Genomic DNA, 12,537 nt, shown 5'->3' on the forward strand with positions numbered 1-12,537 from the left:
TTTTTGAGAGGTGCGTCTAAGTTTATGAAGTTTTTGAATAGATCCTAGGACATTAAAAATATATATTCAAAAAGTATACTCAGTATTGTATAAAATTGTATAGCTCATCTAGTTCAGGCTTACATAGCTTTTTAAAAAGCTAAATGCCACCTTTGAGTAGCAGGCCAGGACTCTTGCTTCAAAAATTATGCAGACCCAGAATAAAAATTACATTTTATTATATTTAATTTACTTTTAAATATAATAAAGTTATGTTAATGAAGTATGTGGTTATTCCCTATTTATTCAGGAGTTAAGAGGTGAGGTATATTTTTATACAACTGGAAAAGGATCTCTATGTTTCTCTCTCATGTTTCTAAATGTTTTGTTTGTGCAAAAGAGAATCAGGGCCTGTATAAGGAATTTAATATTGTCTATTGTCCTGAAGTTTTCTTTGCTCTAGTTCTGCTGGAAGACGTAGGTGGGTAGGATCTCATTGCCTTCCTATAAAGCAAGCAGTAAATGTTGCATAAATGATTATATTTGCATTTACTGCTCTCCAAAAGAGCTGCTGTTTTCATATATTGAAGCAAAAAGTAAAAAGAAAAGAGTAGGCATGTGTTCAGCATATTTCAGTCTGAATCAGATGCAATTTCTTGCTTGTATTAAAGACATCATCAGAATAATTTCAGAACTGGGCAAATGACTCCTTTAACCATTATGAGTTTGTCTTAAAATATTTGAGATTGGGGTAAAAATTGTATCTGTGAAAAAAATATGAACCATTAAAATTTGGTAAGATACAAAAGTCATAAGGCAAGAACAAGATCTTGCTGGTACATATATATGGGTTTTTACTGTGATAAGTCAGATGTGCCCTTTTAATGATGTTTGTTTACACTGATGAATCTCTCATGAGCTGTCCTATTAAAATAGATATTGCTTCTAACATGCTAAGATTTGGGCATGTTTATTCATAGACAGAGATTTAAAAGAGTTCAAGAAGGTAATCCTGCACATTTTATTTCAGAAGTAAATTCTGTTGAGCCTGTGTGCATTTACCTAGAAATAAATCATACTGAATGTTGTGAATAGATATGTAGGGTTTATACTGTAAGTGTTACAGTTTTTATTTTTTTAAAAAGTGATGTGGATGGAAAGATGTCTTGGTGACAAACCAGGAAACAGTAATATAATGCAAATAGTCACTAAAGTTTAAACACTATATACAAATGTTACAGAAACATGGTTTAATAGCTTGACTCAGTATCAGAACTGAATATGAAGTAAAATAAAATACACATTTGTGCTGAATTTAAATTTCGCTATTTAATTGAGTGACAGAAATTGTAATTGCTTTTGAAGTTGTAGAAAAATGTAAAAAAACCCTAAATTGCATTAACTGTGACTGTCTTGTCTCCAGTACCAGGTGTTGCTGAATTTGCAGCTTCTTTTAAAAGTGTAAGTAATTTCAAACTTGGATCTACAGTGCAATCTTCTACATATCTATTCAGAATTAAACTTGAATTCTGTATGATTTACTCCTGGTATGTATATACAGGACTGCAAATGTATTCCTTCTAATACACACACACACACACACACACACAGTATATATATATATATAGAGAGAGAGAGAGAGAGAGAGAATGAAAATATAATGATGATGATGTGTTCTGCTATGCTTGCTTTCATTATCCTTCTGAGATTCCACTGAACAAGATGGAAAACTTAAGTAATAGTACTACATAAATGTTATATAATGATTAGCTCCAGATAATTGTTCTGGACTGAACTGGTACTGGCCATTTCTTTCATCCTAGAAATTCAGTTTTATTCCATCCTGGAGATAACCTGAGATTCAGTAGAGGTTTTCAGTGCAGTAAGCTTATGGAAGAGTTAATGTTTTTTAAATCTCTCCTTCAGCATTTCTTGCTGCTCTTTAGTAGAGACTCCATCTCTCCAAAATAACTTTTCAGAGATCATAGAATAGGGCAGAATTGGAAGAATTTACCTTGTGCCTTTAATCCAATTTGGGTGAAATTCTGTCAGATAGATGGGTGTATATTTATCTATGTACATTAATGTCACAGTGGTTTCAAAAATCTGATATTTGATTAAGCTAGCAAAGGCAACCTATGAATCACAGAGGTTAAATTAAAAATTGCTTATCATTAAACTTAGAAGAAATAGGTAACATGCATCTCCCCAGATGTTGCTGGGCTGCAGTTCCCAACATATCTCATCACTACCATTTTGACAGGGTCTGATAGAAGTGGGAGGACCATGCCTTGGCCTAGGAAGTTGTGACTAACTTCCCAAAGCCAGTCCTACCATTAGCCAGGGTAACACTAGATTTTAAGATACCAGTAAAGAGCAGAATGAGAGCCAGTTTGGCGTAGCAGTTAAGGCATCAGGCTAGAAACCGGGAGACCATGAGTTCTAGTCCCACCTTAGGCACAAAGCCAGCTGGGTGACCTTGGGCCAGTCGGTCACTCTCAGCCCTAGGAAGGAGGCAATGGCAAACCACTTCTGAAAAAACCTTGCCAAGAAAACTGCAGGGACTACTCTAGACAGTCTCTGAGAATCAGACACGATTAAACAGATTTTTTTTAAAAAGCAGACATTGCTAGTTATTTCATTTATCATATTTTAGTAACATTTTATATTTAAATTTTATGTCTCAGGGATCAAAATGTTTTGAACTATCCCGTAGTTTACATATTCTTATTGCACGTTGTTTCATTTGAAATTTAGTATCTGCCATACTAAAAAGCAGCCAAACATTATTTTAAAAGTTAATTGTGTTTTACCACCACAAAATATTATGGGACTTCAGATTTCTTTCAACATACCTTTCAACAGTTATTTCCATTTTTATTTTGATATTTATACTAATTTTTTAAAGAAAGCTTAATATGACTCTATAAGCAAATATGATTGCTATTCTTCTATTTCTGAGCATTTTAAGGAAATATGTATGCAAGTTTCATTATTTTCTATGTTTCTGGTTGAAACGAATATATTTTGGTATATATATTCAGTAAGAATTTTGGTCTCTTATTAAAATGGTAGCAATAATTCTGGGGTGCTACAGAAAGATAGTCATTGACCCTGGACTGGTATTACATAGCATGATGGGGATCATAGCCTAATATATATTTCAAGGGCACTAGGCTGGAAAAATTGTAAAAGAATTGATATTTGACATGAATAGACACTTCAGTCCTAAAATGCTGTAGAAAATAGAGCTCATTATAATGAAAAAAAGCTAAAGTAGAAAATAATTGAAAAATTATTAATGCCTAGACAAACACTGGGACCACTTGTTTTTTGTTTTCTTACTATGGGTATATTTTTCCTCACAGAGTAGGAAAACAAAGTTTTACCCAAGCAAGATAATTTTGGCTTTAAAAAAATCAAGTATGCTTCATTTGTTGCCTTTAGAAGAGTTGCTCTATTGGATGTAGTGATATCCGATTTAGAAATCTTTTATTTAATTAGAATAGAATTTTGTAAAATTCGTATTTATAGTTATGCATTTCAATTGGTTATTATAATTTTTTAAGGTTTTTAAAATAGATAATTGTTCTTGTTTATGTATGTTTGTTCTTAATAGCCCATCACCAGTTCTCCACCTAAATGGATGGCTGAATTGGAAAATGATGATATTGACATGTTGCGAGGTGAGTTTCTAGTAAATGCTTGATAAAGATTCTGTTCATGTGGAATTAGTCAGGCCTGCTTTTTTGTCTTACATATATGGTTAATACTAGGTTTTATTGTCATATAAAGATCTGTTAAGGTTTCTTACCTTTCATGTTGAGTATATGTTCCACCATGTAGTGAAGAAAGCAACATAATTAATAGGGCCAGTAATTGTGACACTTTTTAAGTATAAACTTTGGAGGTAAATGGGTTTAATTCAAGATCCATGCATCAAACCGAACTCTTGAATGAATTTGATGTTAATGAGAACAGCTTGCATTATGAACATAAAGCTTCTAGAAAATAGTAGACAGATTACATTAAATTAAATACAGAAATTGAACTTTGAATTGCAGCTTCTTGAAGCTATTTGGAAAAGTGACTGACTTTTAGAAACATAGCAGAGATCTGACTGCAGAGGTCATTTCTTCTAATTCCATTTTTTTAAAAATGTTGTAATTGTGACATTTTTTTTCAGCCCAAAGATATAAGTGAGAACAAATGTACACAAATTGGCAATTGTGTATATGCTGTTTCTGTAGAGATGGTCACGGACTGTTAATTGACTTGATTGACATGGTGGGATTTAGCATCTGTTTTAAAACTGTACAGCTGTATGACAATTTCTGTTGATAAAGTCTTTAGGTCTGTAAGTTTGCATGAATAGACCTGAGTAATTTTCTACAAAGCAGAAGTTCTGATTTTAAGACATACATTTGATAATGAAATACATATTACATGACAGTTTCGTGTATAATAGCAATGGTATTGTAGATATAGCATGACATATTGTTAACACACCCCAGCTGAGCCTATTATACAGTAAAACTCAGACACTTTCTTGAGTGACCACCTGTTTTGACTTCAGAGGTTAAAAGTCTGATTACTCAGCTGAAAGTAGGCAAAGTTTTAGATATGATCATATTCCAGCCAGGGTGACTGAGGCAAGTATTGAATGGTGAGTAACAATCTGAGCTCAGGTTTTACATTGACAAAATGGCCCTTATATCCAGCAATTGGAGATTAGCAGTTGTCATTCCTATATTTAAAAATGGGGGCAGAATGGTTCCCCTAAGTTCCTATATGCTAAGAACTTACATTGGAAACTGCAGAATTGAATGGGGTAAGAAGATAACTGTAGCTGAGAAGCAAGCAGGCTTTTGAGCAGGACAGTCCACCATGGATCAAGAGCTAATATGATAGACAAATTATCCCTCTACATCACATTATTCAGCTTTTTTTATGTAAATGTGCTTTGAATTCCATCTCTAAGGAAACCCTTTGGGAAAAGATCAAGGCTGCAACTATAGATGCACACATGCTCTTGCTCATATATGTTACATGAAAATACAACTGTGTGTGTAAGATAACGTTCACAAGGGAAGGTTTCAAAAGAGCTGTACGTTAGTCTCCTTTTTAATTTTTACATTAACTCCCTAGTCAAGCATCTGCTTGATCTAGATCTCCATCTCAGCAAGCTAGCCTACAAGCAGAACCCAGTTGGTCTATATCCTGATAATGCAGTGGTTTATACCAGGGTTTCCCAAACTGTGAGGTGTACATCCCTTGGGGAGGTGCAGACAAAGTCCAGGGAGGGGTGAAGAACCTTTTAGTTACATTGTTACAATAAATCCACCTTTCCCAAAGTTTCATTGCATTGTTTCCATTGTTTGGTTGTGTTCATTTCAGTGTTTGGATTTTAGGGGAGCTGTGTACATTAAAATTACGTTGGAGGGATGTGTGATGGCGAAAAGTTTAGGACCCCCTGGCTAGGACAGCATTGAGTGTGATTGCCCAGCATTACTCCAATAATTATCTCATGTAAATAACCAGAAGAAAACTATTGTGTTTTTTGCCAAGAGACCTGTAATAAGCAACTGTCATCTTCAGGGTAGTAATATCAAATAGCTAAGGTGTTTAATATCTATGGATTTTTTCAAACAATCTTGGCCAAGAAGAAAGCTCAAGTGCCATGTGTGGACCACTCAGAGACGCACTGCTGCAATCCTGAGGTTTTTCTACTTGATAAGGGAAGAATTATTCCTGCTGCCATCAAAGTATTTGCTGCTGAGTCCTTGCCACATCTACTCTGTGAAGCTTAGGTCATGTTCCAATTATACATATTTGATAGCTATATTCCAATTTCTCAGATGTGCACCAAATGCAGTCCTCCAACTAGAGTCTGAGCTCCATAGGATGGGGGAACTCGAGCTTGGCTGACAATTTATAAATTCTGGCTAAAGCTAAACTCTTGCGCAGTGAATTTGATTACATGCAGCATTGGTATAATTATTGTATCGAATTGTCTTTGCTTTCTGTTTGTCTTATGCTTAATGTTGCTGGGTTTTGACCATAATAAAATTGTCATTCATTGATTGTTAATTATTTAATAACAAATATTTGTAAACCACACACTCTTTATTTTAGAGCTGGGAAGTCTCACCACAGCTAATCTGATGGAGAAGGTTAGAGGTTTACAGAATTTGGCATACCAGTTGGGGCTGGATGAATGTAAGTAATGTACAGGTCCTTAAATACAGTAGGGTCATTGAAGGAAGACTTCATATGTTTATGTATGTTCAGTCTGCTCATATTAGTTAACTGTAGGGATTAGCTATTATAGAAATGACAGCAATATATTCTATTTTGTGCTGTTAGTTTATAAAATCTTTCCTATCATCTACCTAAAAATGGGAGTGACCATTCCCTTTAAAATGATTGTATAATATTTATTGTATAAATAAGTAAATCTCTATCCCTCCATGTCCCTGGTGCCCTCCAGTTGATTATGGTAGCTTGGAATTCTGGCAACTTGTAATCCACCATAGTTGAAAGGGCACTGAATAAAGAAGGCTGCTATATGCCAATGTGATCTTCATTTCTAGCAATTCAGTACTATATTCATTCCTGAAAACACTAGAACAAGCACCATTTTGCTGATAGCATAGATGTCATACCTGGATTACATAATATTGAAAAGTTTCTTCATAGACTTTTCAGGGTCTGTACCACCACTATTTTATGAACTGTGCAGCAGCCTTCTTGGGTTCCATTCCTAAATACATTCATGTTAAAGTCAGGATGTTTATTATTACTAAAAATAACGCACTGGCCGCAGCATTAGAAGAATATATCTGTGTACAACTCTAAATGTTTAATGCATTTTAGTGGAAAACATGTTATGTCTTCGTGCTATCTAATACAAGAGGAACTGCTCAAGGTGTTATGGTTGCCTATTCTAAAACACTACCAGACTCATGAGCAGGAATTCAAAGATATCTGATCTATTAAAGAATAGTATGCAGGATCACAGAAAAAGCTGAGAATGATGAAAGCGCGCCAAATTCAAACTAAAAACCTTCGGTGCAAATGAAATCCCTCCCCCCGTAGAATCTTCTCAAGTTCACAATCCCAGGTGCTCCTAACGGTCTCTGATGGTCTGCAGGAAAAGTCCTTGAGCAGAGAAGATAACCCAAACACATTCCATTCTACTGATTTCACATACAGAGCATGGTACAAGGTCTCACAGCAGCTCCCTCCCAAACAGAAACGCGCATCAGCGCCATGGCATGTGAAACGTTACTATGTATAAACTACATTGAATCAGTGAACATGACATACTGCCCCCCCCAAAAATAAAGAATACATTAAGCAGCAGGCTTCAAAGGGTAAGCAAGATGGAAATGGTTAACTAAATCAGGAGCGTTAACATGGTGGGCAGACACCCATTCAGGATGAGGAAAGTGTTTCCATCGGACCAGATACTGAAGGGTGCCTCAAAGCTTGTGAGAATCAACGATGTCCTTGACTTCAAAGTGTTGCTGGCCGTCAATCATAATTGGAGCAGGAGGAGGAGGTTGAGGGTGCCAGCGCGGTGAGTGGTGCACAGGCTTAAGCAAGCTGCAATGGAAAACAGGGTGCAAGCATTTCAAATTGTGAGGCAGTTCCAATTTAACAGTAACTGGATTGACAAGATGAACAATAGGAAAAGGACCAATGAATTTGGGAGCAAGTTTTTTAGAGGGTTGATTTGATAAATTTAGTAGATACATACACCTGATCCCCAACTTTGAATTCGTGTTGTAAAGAGTGATGCTTATCAGCTTGAGACTTGTAAGCAGCCTGGGCGTCAGCTAAAGCTTGTTGAATTACTGGCCATGAATCAGACAGTTTAACAGCCCAGTCAGATGCAGAACATGTTTGGGAAGGGGGCTGTGGCAGTTCAGGGATGGGAACAAAGTCGTGACCAGAAACCATGCGAAAAGGGGTTTGTCCGGTACTTTGATGCACAGCATTGTTGTAGGCGACTTCAGCAAAAGGTAATAACTCCACCCAATCGTCCTGATGGTAGTTAATGTACGCTCTAAGAAACTGTTCGAGAGTGGAGTTTAAAATCTCAGTAGAACCGTCAGTCTGGGGATGGGACGATGTGGACAGCACTTGTTTGGTGCCAATCAATTTTAAAAATGATTTCCAAAACTGGGAAGTAAACTGTGTCCCGCGGTCACTGACCAAACAGGAGGGGCTACCGTGGAGGCGGTAGATATGGAGGAGAAATAGGCGTGCCAATTGTGGGGCTGACAGGATGGATGCACATGGAATGAAATGCGCTTGCTTGGAGAAAAAATCTTTTACAACCCAAATTACAGTTTTCTTCTGACTGGGAGAAAGATCCACAATAAAATCCATAGAAATCTCGTCCCAGGGACGGGTAGGACTGGCCACTGGCTGTAAAAGCCTCTGTGGTTTCCCTCCTTTACGTTTTGACATGGCACAAACAGGACAGGAAGCAACATAGTCTTTAACGTCACGTCTTAAGGTTGGCCACCAAAATTGGCGGCAAACCAAATGCAAGGTTTTGACAAAACCAAGGTGTCCAGCAAGTTTATCATTATGGGAACGCTGCAAAGCAGCAGCCCTCAACGTTTCAGGCACATAAAGGCAATGTTCCACCCACGCCAGACCATTTTCAAAAGAAACATTGTCTCTATTAGCTAGTAACCAAGTGTCAGATTTCAGTGCCTGGAGAAAGTCCTTCTGTAACTGACAAGGAACTTGCACTTTCCGCTTCCCAGGCTGGGCTGGGGGCGGGGTTGCCTGTGCATGGGTCTGGCTCTGAGTGACAGCAACCAAGCCCAGTTGTGGTTCAGTGAGAATGGTCCCAACCACATCTGTCACCTGGTCAAGGTCCTGAGGTAAACGTGACAAAGCATCGGCCAGAAAGTTTTCCTTTCCCGGGATAAATTTTAACTGGAAGTTAAAGTGACTGAAAAACTGAGCCCAGCAAATTTGTTTAGGGCTGAGACACTGGGGTGTGTGGAGGGCTTCCAAATTCCTGTGATCGGTCCAAACCTCGAAAGGGCATTTAGCGCTTTCAAGGAGGTGATGCCAGGTTTCCAAAGCGGCTTTTACAGCAAATGCCTCCTTTTCCCAAACATGCCAACGGCGTTCTGTTTCAGAAAATTTCCTGGACAGATAAGTGCAGGGTTTTAAGTGATTTTCAGAATCCCTCTGTAACAAAATAGCCCCAACTGAGGAGTCAGAAGCATCAACTTGGACCACAAAGGGGCGTTCAGGATCAGGTGCTGTAGAATAGGCTCAGCAGTGAAAAGGGTTTTCAACTTTTCAAATGCTGCCTGGCATTCAGGCGTCCAATTCAGCACGGCCCCAGGGTGTTTTACTTTGCGTGTCTCCCCCAAGCCCTTGGTATGGAGTAAATCAGTGAGGGGCAAGGCAATCTCAGCGAACCCCTGGATAAATTGGCGATAATTACTGAACCCTAGGAAACTTTGTAATTGCCTCCGGGTGCGGGGACATTCCCAACTTAAAATTGCCTGAATTTTTGCAGGGTCCATTTCTGTACCCTTGTCAGACACTCGATAGCCCAGATAATCAAGTTGGGTTTTGTGAAATTCACATTTGGAAAGTTTAGCATAGAGTTTGGCATCTCTAAGTTTGCGTAACACCTGTTTGAGGAGGTGTTCGTGTTCCTCCTCGGTTTCAGTGTAAATAAGAACATCATCTAAGTAAACCAGAACCCCTTTAAACAAATGATAATGTAAAACTTCATTAATCAACTGCATGAAGACTCCGGGTGCCCCTGCTAACCCAAAAGGGAGGACTTTGTACTGAAACGATCCTAGTGGGCAATTAAAAGCAGTTTTCCACTCACCCCCAGCTCTTATGCAAATGCGGAAATAGGCTTCGCGAAGATCGAGCTTGGAGAAAATCTTGCCCTTTGACAAATGAGCTAACATGTCCTTCATGAGAGGGAGAGGGTACTTGTTGACAATAGAGATGGAATTTAACCCTCGATAGTCCATACAGAGTCGAAGCGTGCCATCTTTCTTTTCCCGGAATAACACAGGGGCCCCAACTGGGGAATTAGCAGGTTCAATAAATCCTCTTGCCAGATTTTTGTCAATGAAGTTCCGTAATGCCTCAAGCTCCTTCTGAGTCATCAGATAAATTTTTGGCTTGGGCCAAAATTAAACACCTGGAACACCCAGAATCAACACCCAGCATTAGGGACTAACTCTATTGCACAGTCAGTTTTCCGGGGTGGGGGGGTGGGTAACTGATCTGCTTCTATCTCCCCAAAAACGTCAGCAAATTCTTGGTATTGAGCAGGCAAGCCTTCTAATTGGGGTAAGTCAGGGCGCGGTGTGGCGATCACTGCCCTTCCAACCCCTGCATGTGCAATCATCTCCGCTGTAGGAGCTTGGTAAAATCCATCTGTAAAAGTTACAGTTCTGTGCTCCCAGTTTATATATGGGCTTCGATAGGTCAACCATGGGATCCCCAGGATTACCAAGGGATTGCCAACAGGTGCTACAACGAATTTCAAAGTCTCACGGTGGCTGCCCATTTGCATTGCCACAGTTCCAGTGAAATGGGTCGCCACCCCCCCCCCCGCCATTGAACCATCCAACTGTGTGAAGATCAAAGGATGCTGGAGGGGGAAACTAGGCAGTTCCAAAGCAGCAACCAGATCAGGGTGAATTAAACACCTGGAACACCCAGAATCAACTAAAGCCCATACCTCTGTAGTTTTTGTGCGGGAACCCAATTTCACCTTTACTGCTAAAGTGGGACAGTCAGCACTCACCATAGCATCTTCGCGCCCGTCTTTGTCCACCTGCCCGGTGGCGCCCTTCATGGCAGGTAGCTGGCGTTTCCCGCTGGCTCCTTGTAGTCATCTTCAGCCCCCCCCCCACAAGAAGTACAGTACTTCTTCAGCATCGGCTGTCCCTTTGGCCACTGTCATCCGCTGCGAGGGGGGGGCGATTTGGCCGGCAGCTTCCCAGCTCGATCTCCAGCCTTGGCTTTTGGGCAATCAGCTGCCCAATGGCCCTCTTTTCCGCATCGAAGACACTGACCCCTCGCATAGCACCGCTCTCTCTCCTCATCCCAGGCTCTATAGCTTGGCCGGGCAGCAGTCGCAGCACTTCGGGGTCCCCTTATGGTGGCAGGAAGTTTTTCAGATTTCCTGGTTTGCATGAAGGTATGTTGAGCGTGCTCAGCCTTTCCGGCCAGGCAGATCCAGTCGTACAATGACTCTGGGCCGTCTCTACACATCGCCCACCGTAGGACGTCCTGGTTGAGTCCCTCTTTAAACCATTCTATTAGGGTTGACTGAGACCAGTCAGGGATCTTCCCAGCTAGAGCCTTAAACTCTAGGGCGTAATTAGCTACTGACATTTGGCCCTGGGTAAGATCCTTCAGCGCCTTCTTAACTCTTGCCTTGGCCAGAGGATCATCAAAATGCAGCTTTAACGCCCACATGAAATCATCAAAATAATCAAGTGCAGGGGAGTCAGCCTCACTTAATTGAACATACCAGTCAGCTGCTTGGCCCTTCAACTTGGTGGCAATGGCAGTTATCTTAGCCTCTTCGGAAGGGAAGCATGCTCCAAACTGCCTCATATAACTTTTAGCATTAGTTAAAAAGAAAGATAACTTTGTTGCATCCCCATCAAATTTGACAGAAAAGTCTCTCACCCCCATTCCGGTTGGAGTGGAATCGGCAGCCACTTGAGTGGTTGGGCCCCAGGTTACAGTAGCTTTCCCTCTTCAGTGTGGGGACACTGGTGATCGAGCCCTGCGGGGTGGAGATTCATCCCGGAGCTGTCTCCGGCCCCGTTCCGCCGGCGGTCTGGATGGGAGGATGGGGGATGGTTGCGGGAAGTTGGGATCTCCTCTGCACCTCCCCTAACCCTCCAGTGACAGAGACAGTTTTCTTAGCATGTACTCTATTGATTCTATTTTGGCTTCCATCACTCTTAGTCTCTCAGGGTTTTGAGAGTCCTCCCTCCCTCGCGTGTTCAGCTTTCTCTCTGTTGACACCGTAGTAGATTCTTTGTCTGGGGTTAGCGGGAACCAATACTTCCAGGATGCCCCCGACGTCCCTGGCTGGGGTTCCCCTACTTCATCCAAGGTGATCAACTCTGCGAGCGGTTCTCTGGGTGCTGGTTGCTCTGGCTCTTCCCCATCATCAGATTCCGCCACATCAGAATTGGAACTCGATTCATCCCGGGAGTCTGAAGGTTCTGGGGTGAGGTTCAGTTCTCCGCTCTTGACTGTCGACTTGGGCATCAAGCTAGCCGTCTCCTCAAGTCCCCTGGTCGTGAGCTTGGACTCAGCCATCGTTAACTATTTTCCCTCGCAAGAAACTGATCTTGGTAGGAGCTAACGGTACAACCTTGGGGATTCTCAGCTTTATGTAATGGTTGCCTATTTTAAAACACTATCAGACTCATGAGCAGGAATTCAAAGATATCTGATTTATTAAAGAATAGTATGCAGGATCACAGAGAAAGCTGAGAATGATGAAAGCACGCCAAATTCAAA

General features: G+C 40.5%; 1 protein-coding gene across 1 annotated transcript in view; it reads left to right on the forward strand.

Moving 5' to 3' along the window:
- Positions 1–12,537, forward strand: part of LIN52 (lin-52 DREAM MuvB core complex component) — a 54,477-nt gene that overhangs the window by 2,281 nt on the left and 39,659 nt on the right. Inside the window, exons 3-5 of the mRNA XM_063290094.1 lie at positions 1,403–1,440; positions 3,599–3,665; positions 6,115–6,198. Of these exons, the coding sequence (XP_063146164.1) occupies positions 1,403–1,440; positions 3,599–3,665; positions 6,115–6,198 (189 nt within the window). The remainder of the gene's footprint in view (positions 1–1,402; positions 1,441–3,598; positions 3,666–6,114; positions 6,199–12,537) is intronic.

Source organism: Candoia aspera, chromosome 1, assembly GCF_035149785.1.
Source record: "Candoia aspera isolate rCanAsp1 chromosome 1, rCanAsp1.hap2, whole genome shotgun sequence".
Lineage (NCBI taxonomy): Eukaryota > Metazoa > Chordata > Lepidosauria > Squamata > Boidae > Candoia > Candoia aspera.